This window comes from Hypanus sabinus, chromosome 20, assembly GCF_030144855.1.
Source record: "Hypanus sabinus isolate sHypSab1 chromosome 20, sHypSab1.hap1, whole genome shotgun sequence".
Classification (NCBI taxonomy): Eukaryota; Metazoa; Chordata; class Chondrichthyes; order Myliobatiformes; family Dasyatidae; genus Hypanus; species Hypanus sabinus.
Genome location: NC_082725.1, coordinates 48,527,767 through 48,547,991, shown reverse-complemented (window position 1 = coordinate 48,547,991; position 20,225 = coordinate 48,527,767). Strand labels below are relative to the sequence as shown.

Below are 20,225 nucleotides of genomic sequence, written 5' to 3'. Positions count from 1 at the left end.
GATAATGCATTGTCTTGAACTGAAATAAGTGACCCAATTGCGTTTACACTTTTGCCTCTCAGAAGCACTTCATTATTTGAATTAATTGACCTAAATGATGTACAGAGTATTGCAGTTAACAGTTACAGAATTCTTCATAACTAAATCCTCAAAATTCCTTCAACACACACAAAGTGCTGGTGGAGCACAGCAGGCCAGGCAGCATCTATAAGGTAGTAACAGATTTGAAAGTAGTGGGGGGAGGAAGAAATACAAAATAATAGGAGGAGACCAGAGGGGGTGGGATGAGGCTGAGAACTGGAAAGATGATTGGAGAAGGGAAAGGATCATGGGACAGGAGGCCTCAGGAGAAAGAAAGTGGGGGGGGGGAACACCATAGGGGGATGGAGAACAGGCAGAGTGATGGGCAGAGAGAGAGAAAAAAACAGCTAAATATGTCAGGGATGGGGTAAGAAGGGGAGAAGTCAATGTTCATGCCATCAGGTTGGAGGCTACCCAGCCGGTATATAAGGTGTTGTTCCTCCAGGGAGCGATCCCTGCGGAAAGCAGAAAGGGGAGGGGGGGGAGGGAAAGATGTGCTTGGTAGTGGGATCCCATTGGAGGTGGCAGAAATTACGGAGAATTATACATTGGATGTGGAATTATACATTGGATTAATTCCATGTCCCATTTCCAATCTGATATGTCTATCCATGGCCTCCTCTATTGTCAAAATGAATCCACACTCAGGTTGGAGGAACAACACCTTATATACCAGCTGGGTAGCCTCCAACCTGATGGCATGAACATTGACTTCTCTAACTTCCGTTAATGCCCCTCCTCCCCTTCTTACCCCATCCCTGATATATTTAGTTGTTTGTTTTTTTTCTCTCTCTCTCTGCCCATCACTCTCCCTGTTTTCCATCTCCCTCTGGTGCTCCCCCTCCCCCTTTATTTCTCCCGAGGCCTCCTGTCCCATGATCCTTTCCCTTTTCCAGCTCTGTATCACTTTCACCAATCACCTTTCCAGCTCTTAGCTTCATCCCACCCCCTCCAGTTTTCTCCTATCATTTTGCATTTCCTCCTCCCCCACTACTTTCAAATCTCTTAGTATTTTTCTCTTCAGTTAATCTTGATGAATGGTCTCGGCCCGTAATGTCGACAGTGCTTCTCCTTATCGATGCTGCCTGGCCTGCTGTGTTCCACCAGCATTTTGTGTGTGTTGTTTGAATTTCCAGCATCTGCAGATTTCCTCGTGTTTGCCCCTCAAAATTCCTTGATTTTTTGCATCATTAAAAAAACTTAAACTGGCATATTCAAAGCTGCATTTATTCGCCACACAATGAATTTTTAATTCACTCTGAATCAGGTCCAATACAAGGTCCATGGAAACAAGCTATTCCATTCACTGAGTCCAGGTTGACTGTCATCCACCTCTTCACACAAATCCTACATTAAACCCATATTTTTCTCGATACATTCCTCTTAATTCCTCCTGTTTCTAACACTCACTCACACTAGGAGCAGTTAGCTTGTCAACACGTCTTGAAAATGTGGAAGGGAATCAGAGGAAACCTATGAGGTCATAGGAAAAATGTCTAAATTCCACACAGACAGCATCCAAGTATTGAACTTGAATCTCTTACACTAAGAGATTCAAGAGGTAGTTGTGCTTCCGTGTCACCTTGACTCAAATTCTAACCTAAGAAGAATATCTGACTTGACAGAAGACCTTATCTTTAATAATTTTACTCTGGACTTATTCAGGCACTATTAGCAAGTCTGCTTCACTTTCATCTCCATCCTAGTGTGCTTCTGTCTTCTAAGTGCTGAAAAACTATAGTCGCTCTGAAAGGCTGAGAGAGGCAGGGAGATAAATTACAAGTTTTGGTTTTGAGCTGTCTAGTCAGACCATCCCTTATAACTAAATTGGGTCTTAAAATTCATTATTCTAAATTATTCACAATACAATTTACTTATTGGTTACAGCCAATTGGCCAACTTTTTATGTGTTTAATGGACTCACACGTGATTTATTAAGCAAAATAATAGTAAAGACACAATGATACCAACTAATTGGGACATTAGGACCAGTACAATTTAACTCAATTAAATAGCTGCCCCAATTAGTCTGTTTCATGGAAATCATTAAAATGATATAAAAAGGTAAACTGAGTAACAGGATATGTATTTAAATGAAATACAGAACAAATTAGAACACTACCATTACTATTGCAGTACTTTAAAACTGTGTATTAGTTCCTAGTACTTACTGATGGAGGAATTCATCGATGCTGTATTCTTTTGACTACAAGTGAACAAAATCAGCGCAGGCAACTGGGGCAGATAGTGGACTGCCATCATAAAATGCTGTCAGCTATTGCATCATCCAAAATTTCGTTTTCATTGTAACATTTAAGATTGTCAATACCTTCAAATTTTTCATAGTTTCTAATTTGTTGAATTTGTGAAATCATTTTATTTTCACTCCTGGTCATTTCTGGCATCTCCATGCCTGACCTTTGAAACTGTAGTGAACAAAATATTCCTAAATTGTCTTATGCTTTTTTCTCACCAACTATTAGTGATAAAAGTTGCTGCTTATTGAACAGAAACACATAAAACTGACACTTTTTAACAACTGCTTGCTCAAAGCATGTTTTTTTTATCTAACAACCACACAAGTGCACAAGACTGACACAAGTCAGAAACTATTCAGCAACAGTTTCCTGCCATGATTAAGCAGCACAGTGGCTCAAATAACAAAGGAAATCCTGACTATTTTCTCAATTCGTTTTTGTTCTTTAAGAGTCATCCCAAATAAGTGGCTGCCTCGATTAACCGATGGCCCAATTGACCAGAAACCAGTGTATTTAAAATTCAAGCTGAAGTTATGTGACTGCCTCTACAGCCTGTCTACAATATCAGTCTCTGCAGACTCCCAAGAGCCTAAATGTGTTTTATGTTACTTTTAATTAGTGAGGATAGCTGCTTTTTGCAGCTACTCGCCCGTGATTGCCAAAGAGCTTGCTGTTAGTTTGGAACAGAGTCATAATACTGCAACACAGTAGCATTTGGGGCCATATCATTTACAGTATTCATGTATGGTTTATAGTTCCTAAGTTGGTATTAACTAAGAGAAATAAAAATAAGCTTTAATCATTTTAGACATGCTTTAGAATTTTTCTCCAGCTGCTTATATGCAATGTCTACATCACACTCTCCAGCTCACTGCTGGTTTGTTTTGGGTTTGGCATTGCTTAATGTGAATCATTACATAATACTATACTGAATTAATTTAAGTAATTTTTTATGTGCATTAATCCATGTAAGTGTAAGTCTGTTTTGAAAGCGAAGCCTTGAAGGGTGACCTGGTGTTCCGATCCCTAAAAGGCGCAATAAATCAGACCATTCAGCCAATGTATAGAAATTTGCAAGTGGGGACTGTATGAGATGCACCAATGCTCTACGTAGTTAATAATTGAAAACTGAGGTCTTACATCTCTTGGCTTCTCCAGCGGCATGCAGTTTCTGTTGCCCATGTGTTACCAGGAATGTCACATTGACTGAATGCCTGTTCCTAAGATTGGAGCATGCTAAATTTCATTATTCCTGGAAATGGTCAATGCAAATACATTTGAAGTATTTTAGTAAAAACAAAATCAGTGATTGTATAAAATTGGTCATTTGCAATATAAATTGTGCCATCTTCCCCTCATTTGGGGCTTCAGTAGGCTTGCCTAAGATGTTAAAACTGGTGTTACAGATAAACTAGGCCTGATATAGGCTTCAGAGCAAGAAAATGTCTCCATTTGCAAATAATAAATGCACAACATAGCAATGATTGATTGTTGTACTGCACTTCCAAAATCCGGCTCCATGAAATAGATCTAAGTTCTTGATAGATTAATCATAAACTACCAATTTGTTACAGATCACTTTGAAGTCATTTTGCAATCCATTGAATACAGAGTGGTTTCTCAGTCGAATTCTTAATCTTTCAAGACTATCTGGTTGTGCATTGATATCTATGCAGTTTTCATCTTGGCTGTTAGCACATTCATTTACCTTGTTTTCTTACTCTGATTTTTTACTAGTAGAATCACATATTGATACTTTTACAGTTGCATTGTTGTTAATGTTTTTTAATTAAAAGAATCCTGGGGGTTTTACTTGTGAATATATAAAAGGAGGAGGAAAATTATAGTTACGTAGCTCTTCTTTATTGGTGTAATGGATCTCTCTAGCTGTGAAAATAGATTTGTAATAAATTAACATCAAAAGTCCAGAAATGTGTTGAATGTACTTAAAGTACGTGAACAGTACTATGCAAAAGTCTGTTAGGCACATACATACAGATGGGGAGCCTTCGAATTGTGTACAGTACTGTAGAGTGGAGAGCAAGTTTATTAATCTGGTGGGAGCAAAGGGTGTTGGGAATGGTGAGGATAGAGTGCCACAGGAGGGGTGTGCAGAGTGCTAGGGGTGGGGGAGGGAGTGGTGTAGGTGCAGACACACCCAGCCCTGAGACACCAGCCAAGGTCATTTGATTCCAAGCAGTTAGTTTATTGATCATTACAGAATGTGTTTCCGGCCCCTCCCCTCCCTTCCCCTTTTTCCAACCATAATTCCCCTCTCCCTGCCCCCTTCTCACTCAATCCACAATAGTGACCCATATCAGAATTGGGTTTCTCATCCTTCCATCTGTCATGAAATATTTTTTATTGCAGTACAGTACAATACATAAAGTTTCTACAGTACTTAGTAAAAGTCATAGTTACCCGAGCTACATATATGCGCCTAAGACTTTTCCACAGTACTGCAAATTAGTTTAAAATTAAGAAAATTTCACCAATTTGAGGGTAAATACTTCACTGCTGCACATATAATTTCTAAGCTATAGTGTCTATGAAATAGTTAGAGTTGAGTTTTACATTTACAAGAGATAATGCAGCCCTGTCATTGAGGGCTTGGATCTTAATTCATTCTTGTATCTATTTATCACCTTTCCTGTAATTAAAGTCTACGTCATGGAGCAGTGCCCAAGGAAGGAGTAAACATTGTTTTTCAAAGTTTAAGAATAAAGCATCCTTAATATCTCTGGAGTTGTCAGGCCTTCTCCTCCAGTAAAATGCTTTTGAATTATTATTGTCTTACAGGATAGTTAAATAAACAAGTTGCATGCATACTGCAACATTTTGCTGAGGATAAAATGATCATTTATTCTGTTTCAGAGCCTTTAGATCGAAAGACAAATGTTGGTTGGGAGAAGTATCTTTTTGAATATTGTTCTACAGTACTGCAAATTAGTTTAAAAAAAAGAAAATTTCACCAATTTGAGGGTAAATACTTCACTGCTGCACATATAATTTCTAAGCTATAGTGTCTATGAAATAGTTAGAGTTGAGTTTTACATTTACAAGGGATGATGAAAAGATTAGAAAAGCTAAAAGAAGATACGAGGTTGGTTTGGCAAATAAGGTGAAAGTAAATCCGAAAGGTTTCTACAGTTATATTAAAAGCAAGAGGATAATAAGGGATAAAATTGGCCCCTGAAAGAATCAGAGTGGTCAGCTATGTGTGGAGCCGAGGGAGATGGGAGAGATTTTCAACAATTTCTTCTCTTTGGTATTCACTAAGGAGAAGGATATTGAATTGTGTAAGGTGTGGGAAACAAGTAAGGAAGTTATGGAACCTATGACAATTAAAGAGGGGGAAGTACTGGCGCTTTTAAGAAATTTAAAAGTGGATAAATCTCCGGGTCCTGACAGGATATTCCCCAGGACCTTGAGGGAAGTTTATGTAGAAATAGCAGGAGCTCTGACGGGGGGAAAAATTTTACAAATGGTTAATTCTTATTCTATATGTGCTAAACATGCTTTAATACAGTTTAAGGTCGTACATAGAGCTCATATGTCTAAAGATAAGCTTGCTCGATTTTATTCTCATGTTAATCCTCAATGTGACAGATGTCATTCAGATGTGGCTTCATTGACCCACATGTTTTGGTCATGTCCTACCTTACATAACTATTGGAAGGACATATTCGCTACCATTTCCTCAATTTGGAATATTGATTTACAACCTCATTTTATCACTGCAATTTTTGGTATACCAAATGAGGATGATAGTCGACTTTCCCCTTCAATTAGACGAATGATTGCCTTTGCAACATTAATAGCCAGAAGGTCTATATTACAAAATTGGAAAGAAATCCTCCTACCACATTTCAGTGGTTCTCTCAAACTATTTCTTGTCTGAGTTTAGAAAAAATTAGAAGTACTATTTTCGATTCATTAATTAAATTTGAAGAAACTTGGGGACCGTTCATTCGACTCTTTCATATGAATTAATTTGGCTTCTTCCAGACCTTTACTGTTTTTATTCTTGTTCTGGTATGGAGTTCCAGAGTTTTTGACACTATCATATACATATAAACTATTATTATTGCCCATGTTAGTTTAGGTTTTTTTTAATATACATTTTTTTCTGCATTTTTATATATTTTTTTTCTTTTGATGACTATTCTTAATCTTTTTCATGTATAATCAATATAGGTTAGATTGATTATTGTACGATCTTTTTTTTGCTGATAGTTTAATAAGATATTGTTATCTTGTTACTAATTTAATTTTAAGTCTAATGTACTCATAACCTATTTAATACAATACTATGTTATGTTTTTTTTATATATGAAATTTAATAAAAAGATTGAAAAAGAAAAGAAGAAAGGAGCTCTGACGGAGATCTTTAAGATGTCATTAGAAACGGGGATTGTGCCGGAGGATTGGCGTATTGCTCATGTGGTTCCATTGTTTAAAAAGGGTTCTAGAAGTAAGCCTAGCAATTATAGACCTGTCAGTTTGACATCAGTGGTGGGTAAATTAATGGAAAGTATTCTTAGAGATAGTATTAATAATTATCTGGATAGACGGGATCTGATTAGGAGTAGCCAGCATGGATTTGTGCGTGGAAGGTCATGTTTGACAAACCTTATGGAATTTTTTGAAAAAGTTACGAGGAATGTTGACGAGGGTAAGGCAGTGGAGGTAATCTATATGGACTTCAGCAAAGCCTTTGACAAAGTTCCACTTGGAAGGTTAGTTAAGAAGGTTCAGTCGTTAGTTATTAATGCTGGAGTAATAAAATGGATTCAACAGTGGCTAGATGGGAGATGCCAGAGAGTAGTGGTGGATAATTGTTTATCAGGATGGAGGCCGGTGACTAGCAGGGTGCCTCAGGGATCTGTTTTGGGCCCAATGTTGTTTGTAATATACATAAATGATCTGGATGATGGGGTGGTAAATTGGATTAGTAAGTATGCCGATGATACTAAGGTAGGAGGTGTTGTGGATAATGAGGTGGGTTTTCAAAGCTTGCAGGGAGATTTATGCCGGTTAGAAGAATGGGCTGAACGTTGGCAGATGGAGTTTAATGCTGAGAAGTGTGGGGTTCTACATTTTGGCAGGAATAATCCAAGTAGAACATACAGGGTAAATGGTAGGGCATTGAGGAATGCAGTGGAACAGAGAGATCTAGGAATAACAGTGCATAGTTCCCTGAAGGTGGAGTCTCATGTAGATAGGGTGATGAAGAAGGCTTTTGGAACGCTGGCCTTTATAAATCAAAGCATTGAGTACAGAAGTTGGAATGTAATGTTAAAATTGTACAAGGCATTGGTAAGGCCAAATTTGGAATATTGTGTGCAGTTCTGGTCACCGAATTATAGGAAAGATATCAATAAATTAGAGAGAGTGCAGAGACGATTTACTAGGATGTTATCTGGGTTTCAGCACTTAAGTTACAGGGAAAGGTTGAACAAGTTAGGTCTCTATTCATTGGAGCGTAGAAGGTTGAGGGGGGATTTGATCAAGGTATTTAAAATTTTGAGAGGGATAGATAGAGTTGACGTGAATAGGCTGTTTCCATTGAGAGTAGGGGAGATTCAAACGAGAGGACATGATTTGAGAGTTAGGGGGCAGAAGTTTAAGGGAAACACGAGGGGGTATTTCTTTACTCAGAGAGTGATAGCTGTGTGGAATGAGCTTCCTATAGAAGTAGTAGAGGCCAGTTCAGTTGTGTCATTTAAGGTAAAATTGGATAGGTATATGGACAGGAAAGGAGTGGAGGGTTATGGGCTGAGTGCGGGTGGTGGGACTAGGTGAGATTAAGAGTTCAGCATGGACTAGGAGGGCTGAGATGGCCTGTTTCTGTGCTGTGATTGTTATATGTTATATGGTTATGCTGTCTTTTACATTTGCCTCCACAGGTTTTCAGAGTTTGGCACCTGATCAGCTATCACACTTAAATTTCAATCTTGGTTGTATGCTCAGCTTCCAGTACTCGAGGTTAAACTGTGACTCATGAAGTGAAGTGGGCCAAGCTGGTGTACAATATCAGCAAATAAGTTCTGCTGGTTTATAAAACTTGTGGAAACCCACCATGCAACTTCAGCAAACTAAAATCTTAAATTTTCTTCTGCAATACCAAGCTGTAATGTCTATGAATACACTTACAAATGTGTCATTCTTTGAGAAATGGCATGTTTTATATTAAAACAATATTCATACTTATGGTAGTTACATTTTAAGAGCCAGAATTTCATGTGATTTTTTAAAGTCATTCGATCTTCATTGTCTGACAAGTAGAGGGAGAAACATTCACAGATGACCTGTGTAGTGAAGCAAATGGAAAAACATTTCATTTGGAGTTCTAACTTTTGAAGACAATTTTATTTTAAAACGCTGGATATTGAAGAATTGGATCAAAGGTTAATGTTCCTGAGTGCCATAAATGTTACTATATATAATCATTTTTAACTTTTTCAGTGATTCATTTTATTTCTTAGATCAGTTTGTACTCTGTGTTCTGGGCCTAACTCTTTGTACTGGCTTGCTGTTCAAAGTTTGCTGTTGTGGACAGTATTTATGGAGTTTCATATTAATAGATGGACATGGTTCTGCACCATCTCATCCCTCGATAAGAGCCTTGCAAGGACAATGAGGCTGTTAGCATTTCAAAAAGCTTCTCAACCACGACTCTGCCCTTGATGCTATTGGCCTACATTCCCTCTCATTTTACATCGTCCAGCCGAGCACCACAGCCACCTCAGTCTGACAAGTGGCTTAAAAAGCCAGGTTTAAAAATGTAAAAATAAAAGCACTTCTGGAAAAGACAGTACTGCAACCAAAGCCCTAAAACTTGGAAGAAGGAAACTTATGACATGAATCTGACATTGACCTGTTTTGGGAAGAGAGAAAATGTCAGGAAAGCTGAAGGCATCAAACATGGAGCACCAAATGAAGCTGGAGGAATTCAGCAGGACAACTAGCAACCGTCAACTGTCCATTTCCCCCCCACAGATGTTGCCTGATCCACTGAGTTCTTCCAGCGTCTTGTTTGTTCCTTCATATTCCAGCATGTGCAGTCTCTGTGTCAGCGCCATAATCATCACCTTCAAGAACAAAGGTGAGTTTGATTGTGGTACCTGCAGAAGGAGTAGCTGGTTTATTGTTGTTTCCTGTACTGAGATAGAGTGGAAACCTTTTTGCTTGCCATCGAGACAGATCATCCCATGCATCAAGGTAGCATAAAATGTGTAAAAAAAAATCAGAATGTAGGATAGAATGTTATGTGTACAGAGAAAGTGAATTACATGTAGACAAATAAAGGCCATGATGAGGTAGTTTGAAAGATTAAGAATTCTTCTTTAGCATAAAGAAGTCTATTCTTCCTGCAGTTTGCCACAGAGTTTGCCATTGTCATAGTTCTTCTCAGCCGCCCCTTCCCGGTAGCTGAAAGGCACCTCCCCAAACCACATCCATCTAGAATTCTAGAGGCACAATGGGCAACGATCTTCAACTGCAACAAGTAAAATGCGGGAACAAACAACCAATACAGATGGCTTTTTGTTTTACCGTACCAAAGTAGTAACATTGAAGTAGGTGTGGAGAATCTTTGTCAACTTTGACTGCCTTCAGATACTCATCTCCATTCAACATCTGTTCCATGATATCCCCGTAAACCCTGATACTAATGAATGTATTCTCAGTTAAGCCAATCCCAGTGTAAACTGCTGTTATTAAGGCTGTCTATTTGGTTCAACACTTTTAATCTGTATCTATCACCACAACTGTGAAAAGTTTAGCAGCAAAATAGAGCTAATTTACAGGATCAATGGGAAGCTGCTCAGCCCTCAAGTCCTGCCTGAGGTCCACTCCAATTTGCCTACCATCACAACAGGTCAACATTTTATTGGCTCTTCATTCAGCCCTGGAATATATGGACAGTGAGGATACATACATCAGGATTTTCTTCTTTAATTGCATCTCAGCATTAAACACTGTCAGACCCTGAAACTAATCAATAAGCGCCAAGACCTAGGCCTTGATAATTCCTTCACAAATGGATCCTCGATTTTCTCACTTGCCGGTCAGTTTGGATTGGTAACAGCATGTCCTCTACAATCTTCATCAACACAAGTGCACCACAAGGCTGTGTGCTTAGTTCACTGCTCTACTGGCTTTACACTTATGACTGAGAGGCTAAGTACAGCTTTGATGCCACATTTAAGTTTTCTGACGACAATACTCTTATGAGTTGAATCAAGAGTGGTGATAAATCAACATTTAGGAGCAAGATTGAAAATTTGGTTCAATGGTGCCACAACAAGCTCTCTCACTCAACATCAACAAAACCAAAGAGCCGATTATTGATTACAAGAGGAAGAAAATGCCCGTCTATCAACCAGTTCTCCATAGGGGCGAAATTGAGGGGGTCAGTAACTTTAAATTGCTTGGCATTATCATTTCAGAGGATTTATCCTGGGACCATTTTCTGAACAGTTATTCGAAGTACGATATCTTAATAGAGTGGTGAACCTAGAATTCTTTGCCACAGGCGACTGTGGAGGCCGAGTCTTTTGGTATATTTAAGGCAGAGGTTGATAGATTCTTGATTGGCCAGGACATGAAGGGAAAATGGGGAGAACATAGGAGATTAGGGCTGAGAGGAAAATCGGATCAATCACGATGAATGGCAGAGTAGACGTGATGGACCAAATGACCTAATTCTGCTCCTATGTCTTATGGTCTTAATTGCTGTATGCTTACCAAACCGTTAGCATACCTAGAACCGTTTAATCAGAACATTTACAATATAAGTTTTCTATATCTGGTACATTCTAGTACATACTATTGATCTGTCATGATGATGATGCAGACAATGTTAGTATTTGTATGGCATTTGTGTTTGCAATATACTCCAGTTATTTCACTTGTTCACCTTTAAATTACACGTAGATATGCACTTTTACATGGACAAATTAAAGATGTTTTCTATATTCTTACAAGATGAACTTAAGGCAACTAATCTGAGTCAGTGTTGACCCTCATTCTGACATAAACCTGAACTCGTGCAGCAGTTGTGTTATGCTTCGAACAATCTAATGCAGAAAGTGGTTTGAATTCATACTACTTTTCACATTAGCTGCTTCCAGCTGACAGTAAAAGGCATTAATTATGAATAACAGCTCAACATGAAAGGCATTAAAGGCATAGACTTCAGCCATGTTAAGTGGTTCAAGCATGCTATTACGATGAGAGCAAAGCCCAAACAGTTTCTTAAATTATTTGAAGCACTAAGAGTTTTTTGTAAGTTAGGGATTTTAGTGAACTTACAGAAGTTCAGCATTGAATCTTTGATATGATAGGAAGAGAGTTTAAAGACAGAAAAAAGTAAGTCTTGAATCTATGTTCACAGCCTTTTCAGACTGCCCCGAAACCTTTCACAACTAATAAAGTGCTTTGAAGTACTTCCTAGAATAATACAAGAAGCATAGCAGTCAGTTTTCACACAACAAGCTGCCCAAACCAGCAATGATCAATAATCTTTTTATTAACATTGATTAAGATAGGTACTAATCAAGATACTGAAGTAATTCTCATGGCCCACCTGAATATATCACCGCTCTAATAATCCTGAATGTTCAGTGTCGATGCCATCAGTACAGTTTTGTTCTTTTGCGTTCTTTTTTCCTAAATCTCACTCCTTTATTTTGACACTCCATAAAGTCTACTCCTTAAATTAGTCATTTGTTCAACTGTCTTGTAATTCAATTCCAAGTTATACAGTACTGTGCAAAAGTGTTAAGCACATGTAAAAAAATTCTGTGAAGTGAAGATTCTTTCAAAATTAATGACAAGTTTCTAAATATCAAAAAAAATACTATAAAGAGCAGTAAACAGTAAAAACGAAATCAATTCAGTATTTGGTCTGACCTTTAAAACTGCATCAGTTCTCTTAGATACACTGTCGTGCAGTATACAAGAAAATTAGCTGGTAGGTTATTCCAGACATCTTAGAGAAATTGCCACAGTTCTGCAGACTTTGTATGTCTCGCTTGTTTCTGTCTCCAGGTAATCCCAGACACCTCAATGATCTTGAGATCACAGCTGTGTGGAGGCCACACAATCTGTTGCAGAACTTCTTGCTCTTCTTTTCTCTGTTCTTTATGACCTTAGTTATGTGTTTGGGGTCTTTGTCCTGCTGCAGACTGAAGTTGGGACTGATCGGGTATCTCCCTGATGGTATTGCGGAATGGATGAAGAATCAGCTTGTACTTCTCAGCATTGAGGAATCCATTAATTTTGACCAGATGACTAACTCCATTTGCAGAAACACAAACCCAAACCTGCAGGGAACGTCCACCATGCTTCACTGTTGGCTGCAGACATTCATCCATGTAGCGCTTTCCCGCTTTTCTATGGACTATCTGTTAACTGTTTGAGCCAAAAATTTCAAATTTCAATTTGCAGTCTATTGCTGCTATTTTCAGCACCCCAGTCCTTGTGTTTTTATGAATAGTTGAATCTCTTGGCTTTTAGACAGCAACTTTTCCCTGAAGACCACTTCTCACAAGCCTTCTCTGTTTCTCACTGTGGTTTCTGTGAGTTCAGAGCTGATAGCAGAGCTGGATTTCTTCCAATTTAGAAGGGATGTAGGGATGTCTAAGGGACGTTTGATATATCGGTCGTCTGCTGCACTCAGTTTCCATAGCCAACCATTGCGTTTCTGGTCCTCAACCTTGCCCGTTTCTTTGTGCTTCTTCAGATGAGCTTGAACAGCAAGTATTGAAACTCCTGTCTGCTGTGAACTTTCTGCTTGGGAGAGACCTTGCTGATGCAGGATGACCACCTTGTGTCTTGTTGCTGTGCTCACTCTTGACATCATGTAAGAATTAATGATTTGAAAGTTGAACTGTCACTTCTGTCACACCCGTTTCCGTTTCAGTTAATCAGTTTAGTTCATCCAACTCATTATGATTATTTACATTTTGTTTGTTAGCTTTGTTTAAGCATGGACTAAGCTATATATCTACAAAGTAATCGTTTATTACTTAATATATTACTTTCTTTAATGAAATACAAACATTTCTCTGTAACATTTAATTTTTTTTGGAAAATGAATGTTTAGGAATCTAAAATTTGCTCTTTTCTACCGATGCTGTCATGCAGAAGACAAAAAATAAACATCTAAGACGAAATTTAGATTATAAAATATCTCGGGTGTCTAAGAATGTACTTGTAACTTTGTGGTGCCCCTTGAAACATATTCTTGCATTGAAGGTGAATTATAATCACAAGTAGTTGTTTTTACAGCAGGCAAAGTATCTGCAAACGAAAAGCCCAATTACAGATCACTGTTCATTGACCTCTGACATTTGGCATTCAGTCACTAGAGAAGTTGACAGTCGATTATGTTACACTGAGTGTAGGGGAGCTTTTCATTATCTGTCAGTTTACGTTATCAATCAAATGGAGGCAGCATTGTTTGTGTTACACCAGTTGATTAAACTTTCGCTGTAAGAATAAATAGAATCTGCTGGAGGAGTATAACATTTACACTTACTTTCCAAAGGTAGTGCTCTTAAACAGGACCCTCTGCATGACGTCCTGTTACCTGTTCATGATTTTCCTCCAGTAGTTACAGTTCTAGGTCTCTGAAATGATAAAAATAGTTTCAGGTATTTACATGCCCACTGCCAGCTTTGCCTACACTTTGGTAAAATTTTAAAAATCACTCTGAGCCATCCAAATCCACTGCTGTTGGTTTCTAAGTTCAGTGGCTCTTCAACAAGTCATTTCAAATCTCATTCAAGCAGGATGCTCCATTTAAAATAGTTATAACGTGTACCCAGCCCCCTCAGATTACAAATAGATGAAATGACCTTCACAGACAGCAAAAAGGAAAACAATTCTGTTCAGAAGCAGGAATCAATAGTGGTTCGCAGTATGAAGCAAGACTGCTTGTTTGATCAAGAGCGGGAAAAAAACTGCAGTATTTACTATACAAAACATGAAAATAGCACTTTAAAAGCAGCAATTACCTTAAGGAACACACACAAAATGCTGGAGGAACTCAGCAGCATCCATGCAAATGAATCCGAGACCTTCTTTCGGGACCGCTTTCCTTAATTACCTTAAGCTTTGGAAACATCCAGAACATGATTGAAGTTATTGGAATCATCAAAGGAAGGAGCCTAGTCATGGGTGTTTACTTTGTCCAGGCCAAAATTTATCCCTCAATATTGCTAATTTAATATAATGAACTTGTTTCTCTAAGCGTTGTTAAAATACTTGCTTAAAATATGTTGGAATTCTGAGTTTCAAAATGAAAGAATATTGCATTCCAGCTTTGATGCTTGTTTTTTTTTGATGTAGCTGACGTACAAAGTTGTTCTGATGAGAGAATTGGTCAGGCGAAAAGATAAAATAAAATAATTGCACCCTTAATGGCTGTTTATTGATCTCTGCTTGAGAATGTTGTTTTGGTGACAGAATAATGCTTCACCGTGATGGTCCTCTTTCGCTTGCCCAGCTGCCTGTCAGCACTTACTCTTTATAAGCCAAATGAAGATGCCAGTGAAGTGCAGTGTCATCAGTGTGAACCATTTCCACTACAGTGACAGAAAAAGCCAAGGTGAACTAGTACCTAGTCATCGTGCAGTCTGTAGAGCTGGATTTTTCTGCTTACCGTGAGATATAGGATGAGAATTTTCCCAACTGACCCTTCGAGTCTGCTCCACCATTTTATCTTAGCTGATTCATTGTCCCTCTCAACCCCATTCTCCTGCCTTCTCCCTGTAACCTTTGACACTGTTACTAATCAAAAACCTATCAACCTCCCATTTTAAGTATACCCAGTGACTTGCCCTCCACGCCATTCGATTCATTATCGTCTGGCTAAAGAAGTTCCTCCTCATGTCTATTCTAAACAGATGTCCTTATATCCTGAGGCTGTACCCTCTTGTCCTCTATTTAAACATCTTCTCCACATCCACTCTATCTAATCCTTTCAATATTTGATAGGTTTCAGTGAGATCTTCCCTCATTTTTCTAAATTCCAGCCCTAGAGTCATAAAACACTGCTCAAATGTTAACCCTGTTAGTCTGTATTTAATCTTCTGGATGTAAAAACAGGAGAGGATGGAGAGGCATGGAAAGGGAGTGTGGAAGAGAAAGAGTTGTGGTTTATGTAAGTAAGGGTGGGTACAAAAACTTAGAGAGTGGAAAAGGGGAAAGAGATAGGGAGGAAAGAGGAAAAGGAAGGGAGACAGGTGGTGAAAGAAGAGAGAGAGGAGAAGGTGGGAGAGCAAAGGGAAGAGAGTAGGAAGGAAGAGGAGTAGGAGAGAATGGCAAGAAGAAAAGGAGGAGAAGAGAAGCAGTGAAAAGGAAGGAAAAGGATTGAGGTGGAAGGAAGGGAAGAGGGAGTGAGAGAAGCAGGGGGAGAAGAGGAAAATGAAACAGCAGGAGGTAGAGGAGTTAGGAGGAAAAAAAAACTCGATCTTATTTTTGTTGATCATGAGTATTCTTCCCAAAGCCTATCTCGAATTGCAAAACTCCCTTTAACTTGTCTTGCTTTGTTTTTCAATCCATTAATTGTTTTGTACTAGGGGTGAATTTAATGAATTGTAAAGCTTTGCTTTCTGATCATTGTAAGTTAACCAAAGCTAATGCCTTGTGAAGGCCATCTACCAATATTCACTATTATTCTAATTTGATTATATACAGTATAATTCCAAAATCCTCCTATTTTCGGGTTAGAGCAGATGATTGCAAATTATGGTTGTTACATTAACTAATGTACACATGATCCTCCAGTGTACTGAATGCACTGGGCATTCCCAATAGTGTCAGACATTGAACAGTGCCTACTTCTTATACAAAGTCCTACTCTGCATACAAGATTTATGGACAGTATGGGCCTTGAGAATTGAAGCAGGTTTTAACAAAGAATTCTGGTCTGTTTTGATGTTAGTTAAGTAGCATATCCCTTACCTGAGTCACTGATCCTCGTTCTGTCCTATTTCTCAGTTCAATCTCTAATCTCACTTCCTGTGCCTTAAAGTTACCTCGGCCATATTTCCAAACCCATTTTGCTCTCTTCAAACCCTGTCTCCACAATTTCAATCTTCTAACCTTCTCTCTCGCTACTCAATCTTACCTCCAAATCATTGCATCTCTATCCCCAGCTAAGCCTTTAGCTGACTCCTAAGGTTTCAATGCCCTGTTTGACCACCATCAGCACTCTTTCCCAATGAAACACCTCCCACCCCATCAAAAGATCTTGATCATTTTTCTACTTTCATCGTTTTAAAATCTTGATCTGCCTCTTCTGTTCTCGCCAATGCTTGTTTCTCTGTGTGATTCCTTCACATCCCCTTCAGTGCCCAGATTCTAACTTCCAACACTTCTCCATTTGCCATAATCCTCATTTCAGCTGTCTGCTCCCAGGTCTAGAATTGATTCACTTCCCCAAGATCTCTAGAGAAAACAACCACCTCACTTTGTTCTTCTCTCCAAACTTCTTCAACTTTATATTCTTTTCTTAACATCACCCCCTCTTCACTGAACTCTATCCTAATTAATCCTATCCATTCCATGATCCACTCCTCAGCACATGCTCCATGAACTCTACTCAAATTAGTAGTGGGACATCAAGGTGAAAATTCTGCCAAGCTCACCCCTTTGAGCCTGTACATTGCAGAATATCTAAGCCTCCCGTTCTGCAAACCGAAACAATACCTGTTGTAACCTAGACAAATGCATAAGGGCTTTACTAGGCTAATTCCTAAGATACAGGTTTGTCCAATTAGGCCAACCTGTTCCCTTAAGCTTCCTATGCACCCACCAAGGTTCACTAGCCTCTGCAAGTCAGTTTTAAGTGATCAGTCCCTGATCTTCTAATTATGTAGGGCTTGAGACTCCTTCATTATTGGAAATATCTCAGCATCTCCCCTTGCCCCTCGTGGATCATATATGTTTCAGTGAGATAACCTGTCATTCTTCTCATCTTCAAAGAATTAACATTTAACTTCTTTAGCCTCTTGTAATTGTACAGCTATGTCATCCCAGGAATTAGCCTAGTGAATTTCTCCTATGCCTGTACAGTGCCTATAAAAAGTATTCACCCCCCCCGCCCTCGGAAGTTTTAATGTTTTATTGCTTCAGAACATTGAATCACAGTGGATTTAATTTGGCTTTTTTGACACAGATCAACAGAAAAAGACTTTCTCGTGTCAACGTGAAGAGAGATCTCTACAAAGTGATCTAAGTTAATTTCAAATATAAAATACAAAATAATTGATTATTTTTAAAATAATTGATGACATAGGTATTCCCCCCCTTCAAGTCAGTATTTAGTAGATAAACCATTGGCAGCAATTATTGCCTTGAGTCTGTGTGGATAAGTCTCTTATCAGCTTTGCACATCTGCACATGCAATTTTCCCCCATTCTTCTTTACAGAACTGCTCCAGCTCTGTCAGATTGCATGGGGATTGTGAGCGAACAGCCCTTTTCAAGTCAAATTCTCAGTTGGATTGAGGTCTGGACTCTGACTTGGCCACTCCAGAACATTAACTTTCTTGTTTTTTTAAACCATTCCTGTTTAGCTTTGGCTTTATACTGGGGGTCATTGTCTTGCTGGAAAACAAAACTTCTCCTAAGTCATAGTTCTCTTGCAAACTACATCAGGTTTTCCTCCAGGATTTCCCTGTATTTTGTTGCATTTATTTTACCCTCTACCTTCACAAGCCTTCCACTGCCTGCTGCAGTGAAGCATCCCCACACAGTAGAGATGGTGTGTTTTTGATGATGTGCGGTGTTTGGTCTATGGCCAAACATAGCGTTTAGTCTGATGGCCAAAAACCTCAGTTTTGGTTTCATCAGATCATAGAACCTTTTTTCATCTCACTTCAGAGATTTCATACATTATTTTCAACAGTGGCTTTCTCTTTGCCATTCCCCCATAAAGCTGCAACTGGTGAAGCACCCGGGTGACAGTTATTGTATGTGCTAACTCTCCCATCTCAGCCACTGAAGCTTGTAACTTCTCCAGAGTTATTATAGGTCTTTTGCTGGCCTCCCCTTTTTGTATGGTCATTCAGTTTTTGAGGATATCCTGCTCTAGGCAGATTCATAGCTGAGCCATACTATCTTTTTCTTGATGATTGACTTTACTGTACTCCAAGATATATTCAGTGACTTTGGCATTTTCTTGTAGCCATCTCCTGACTTGTGCTTTTCAATAACCTATTTGTGGAGTTGAATGGAGTGTTCCTTTGTTTAGTTTTTGCCAGGATTCTGACTTACCAGCAGTTGGACCTGTGTACTTTTACTACAATCAATTGAAACACTTTGACTGCACACAGGTCTTCTAAAACAGATCTCCATTTTAATAATTATGTGACCTCTAAAACTAGTTGGCTGCACCATGATGATTTGATGCATCATATTAAAGAGGGTGAATATTTACACAATCAATTATTTTGTGTTTTATATTTGTAATTAATTCAGATCCCTTTGCAGAGATCTGATTTTATTTTGATACAGGTGTCTTTTTTTTGTTGTTCAGTGCAAAAAAACAAATTACATCCACTATGATTCAATGTTGTAAAACAATAAAATATGAAAACTTCCAAGGAGGCTGAATACTTTTTTTAGGCACTGTATATACTTCATAAATAGGGGGACCAAAACTGTGCACAGTACTCCAAGTGCAGTCTCATCAGTGCTGTATAATTGTAACAATCATACCTATTTCCAGATTCTAACCTCTTTGCAATAAAGGCCAATGGGCCATTTGTCCTCTTAACTACTTGCTGCATCTGCCTATTAAACCTTTGTGATTTATGCCTCTGAACTCCAGTCATATGCAATTTCTCTTCAGTTCTACATTCAAATTCACCTTTTGATTCCTTTGCCAAAGTACATGACCTTCACACTTTCCAACATTCAATTCCATTTACGCATTCAGTCTGTCACCATCCTGTGCCAGTCAGTCATTCCCTCATCTCAATATGCCCTCCCCATAGTTCAAATATTATCATTCATTAGCAAACCTGAAAACCTTATCTCTGCCCCTCCTCCAGGTCATTAAGGTTCAAAGTAAATGCTACCTTCCAAGTACATACCTGTCACCGTGTACAACCCTGAGATTCATTTTCTTGAGGGCATACACATCAAATCTATTGAATAGTAACCAATACAGGATCAATGATTGATCAAGCAGAGTGCAGAGGACAGCAAACTGCAATTGCAAGTGTAAATAAATAGTAATAAATAACAAAAAACATGAGATAAAGAGTCCTTAAAGTGAGATCATTGGTTGGGAACACTTCAGTGATGTGGCAGGTGAGTGTACTTTTCCCCCTTTGTTCAAGAGCTGGATAGTTGAGGAATTCTAACTGTTCCTGAACCTTGTGGTGCATGTCCTGAGGCTCTTGTACCTTCTACCTGATGGCAGCAGTGAGAAGAGAGTGTGACCTGGGTCCATTTTGTCAGCCTGTCACAAGGGCAAATATAACCTGCTTTGTATCATAACTTCTTTTTTCTGCTTTAATTTTTTATTGACTGATGTTCTCTACTGGGTGGTGGGGATCTCTTTAGATGGACAATTTAGAGATTTTCTTGACCTCACCCAGCCCCACCCCCCTAACAGTTGCTGCCTAACCCACTGAGTTCCTCTACCAATCTGTTACTTCATATTCCAGCATCTGCCATCTTTTCTGTCTTTAGAGGGCATTTGGAACTTGTTTAAATAAACAAGCAATTTAAATAAACCCCCAAGATGGCGTTATCCTACTGAGCATGGGAATTGAGTAATGTCTCCGACAACCTGACTGGCTATGTTTGGAATAACTAAACCATAATACCAGCAACCATGTCAGTTCTGTTATCTGTCTGA

At 38.7% G+C, this 20,225-nt stretch overlaps 1 protein-coding gene across 4 annotated transcripts in view; it reads left to right on the top strand.

Annotated features, from left to right (window-relative positions):
- The window catches only part of cdkal1 (CDK5 regulatory subunit associated protein 1-like 1), a 509,606-nt gene that overhangs the window by 400,536 nt on the left and 88,845 nt on the right, over positions 1–20,225 (top strand). The window contains exon 13 of one of the 4 annotated variants that reach the window (XM_059945460.1): positions 13,090–14,736. The exons of the other annotated variants lie outside the window; for them this stretch is intronic. Coding sequence (XP_059801443.1) covers positions 13,090–13,113 — 24 coding nt within the window. The 3' untranslated portion in view covers positions 13,114–14,736. Of the gene's footprint in view, positions 1–13,089; positions 14,737–20,225 lie in introns of those variants that run through there. 4 annotated transcript variants of the gene reach the window in all.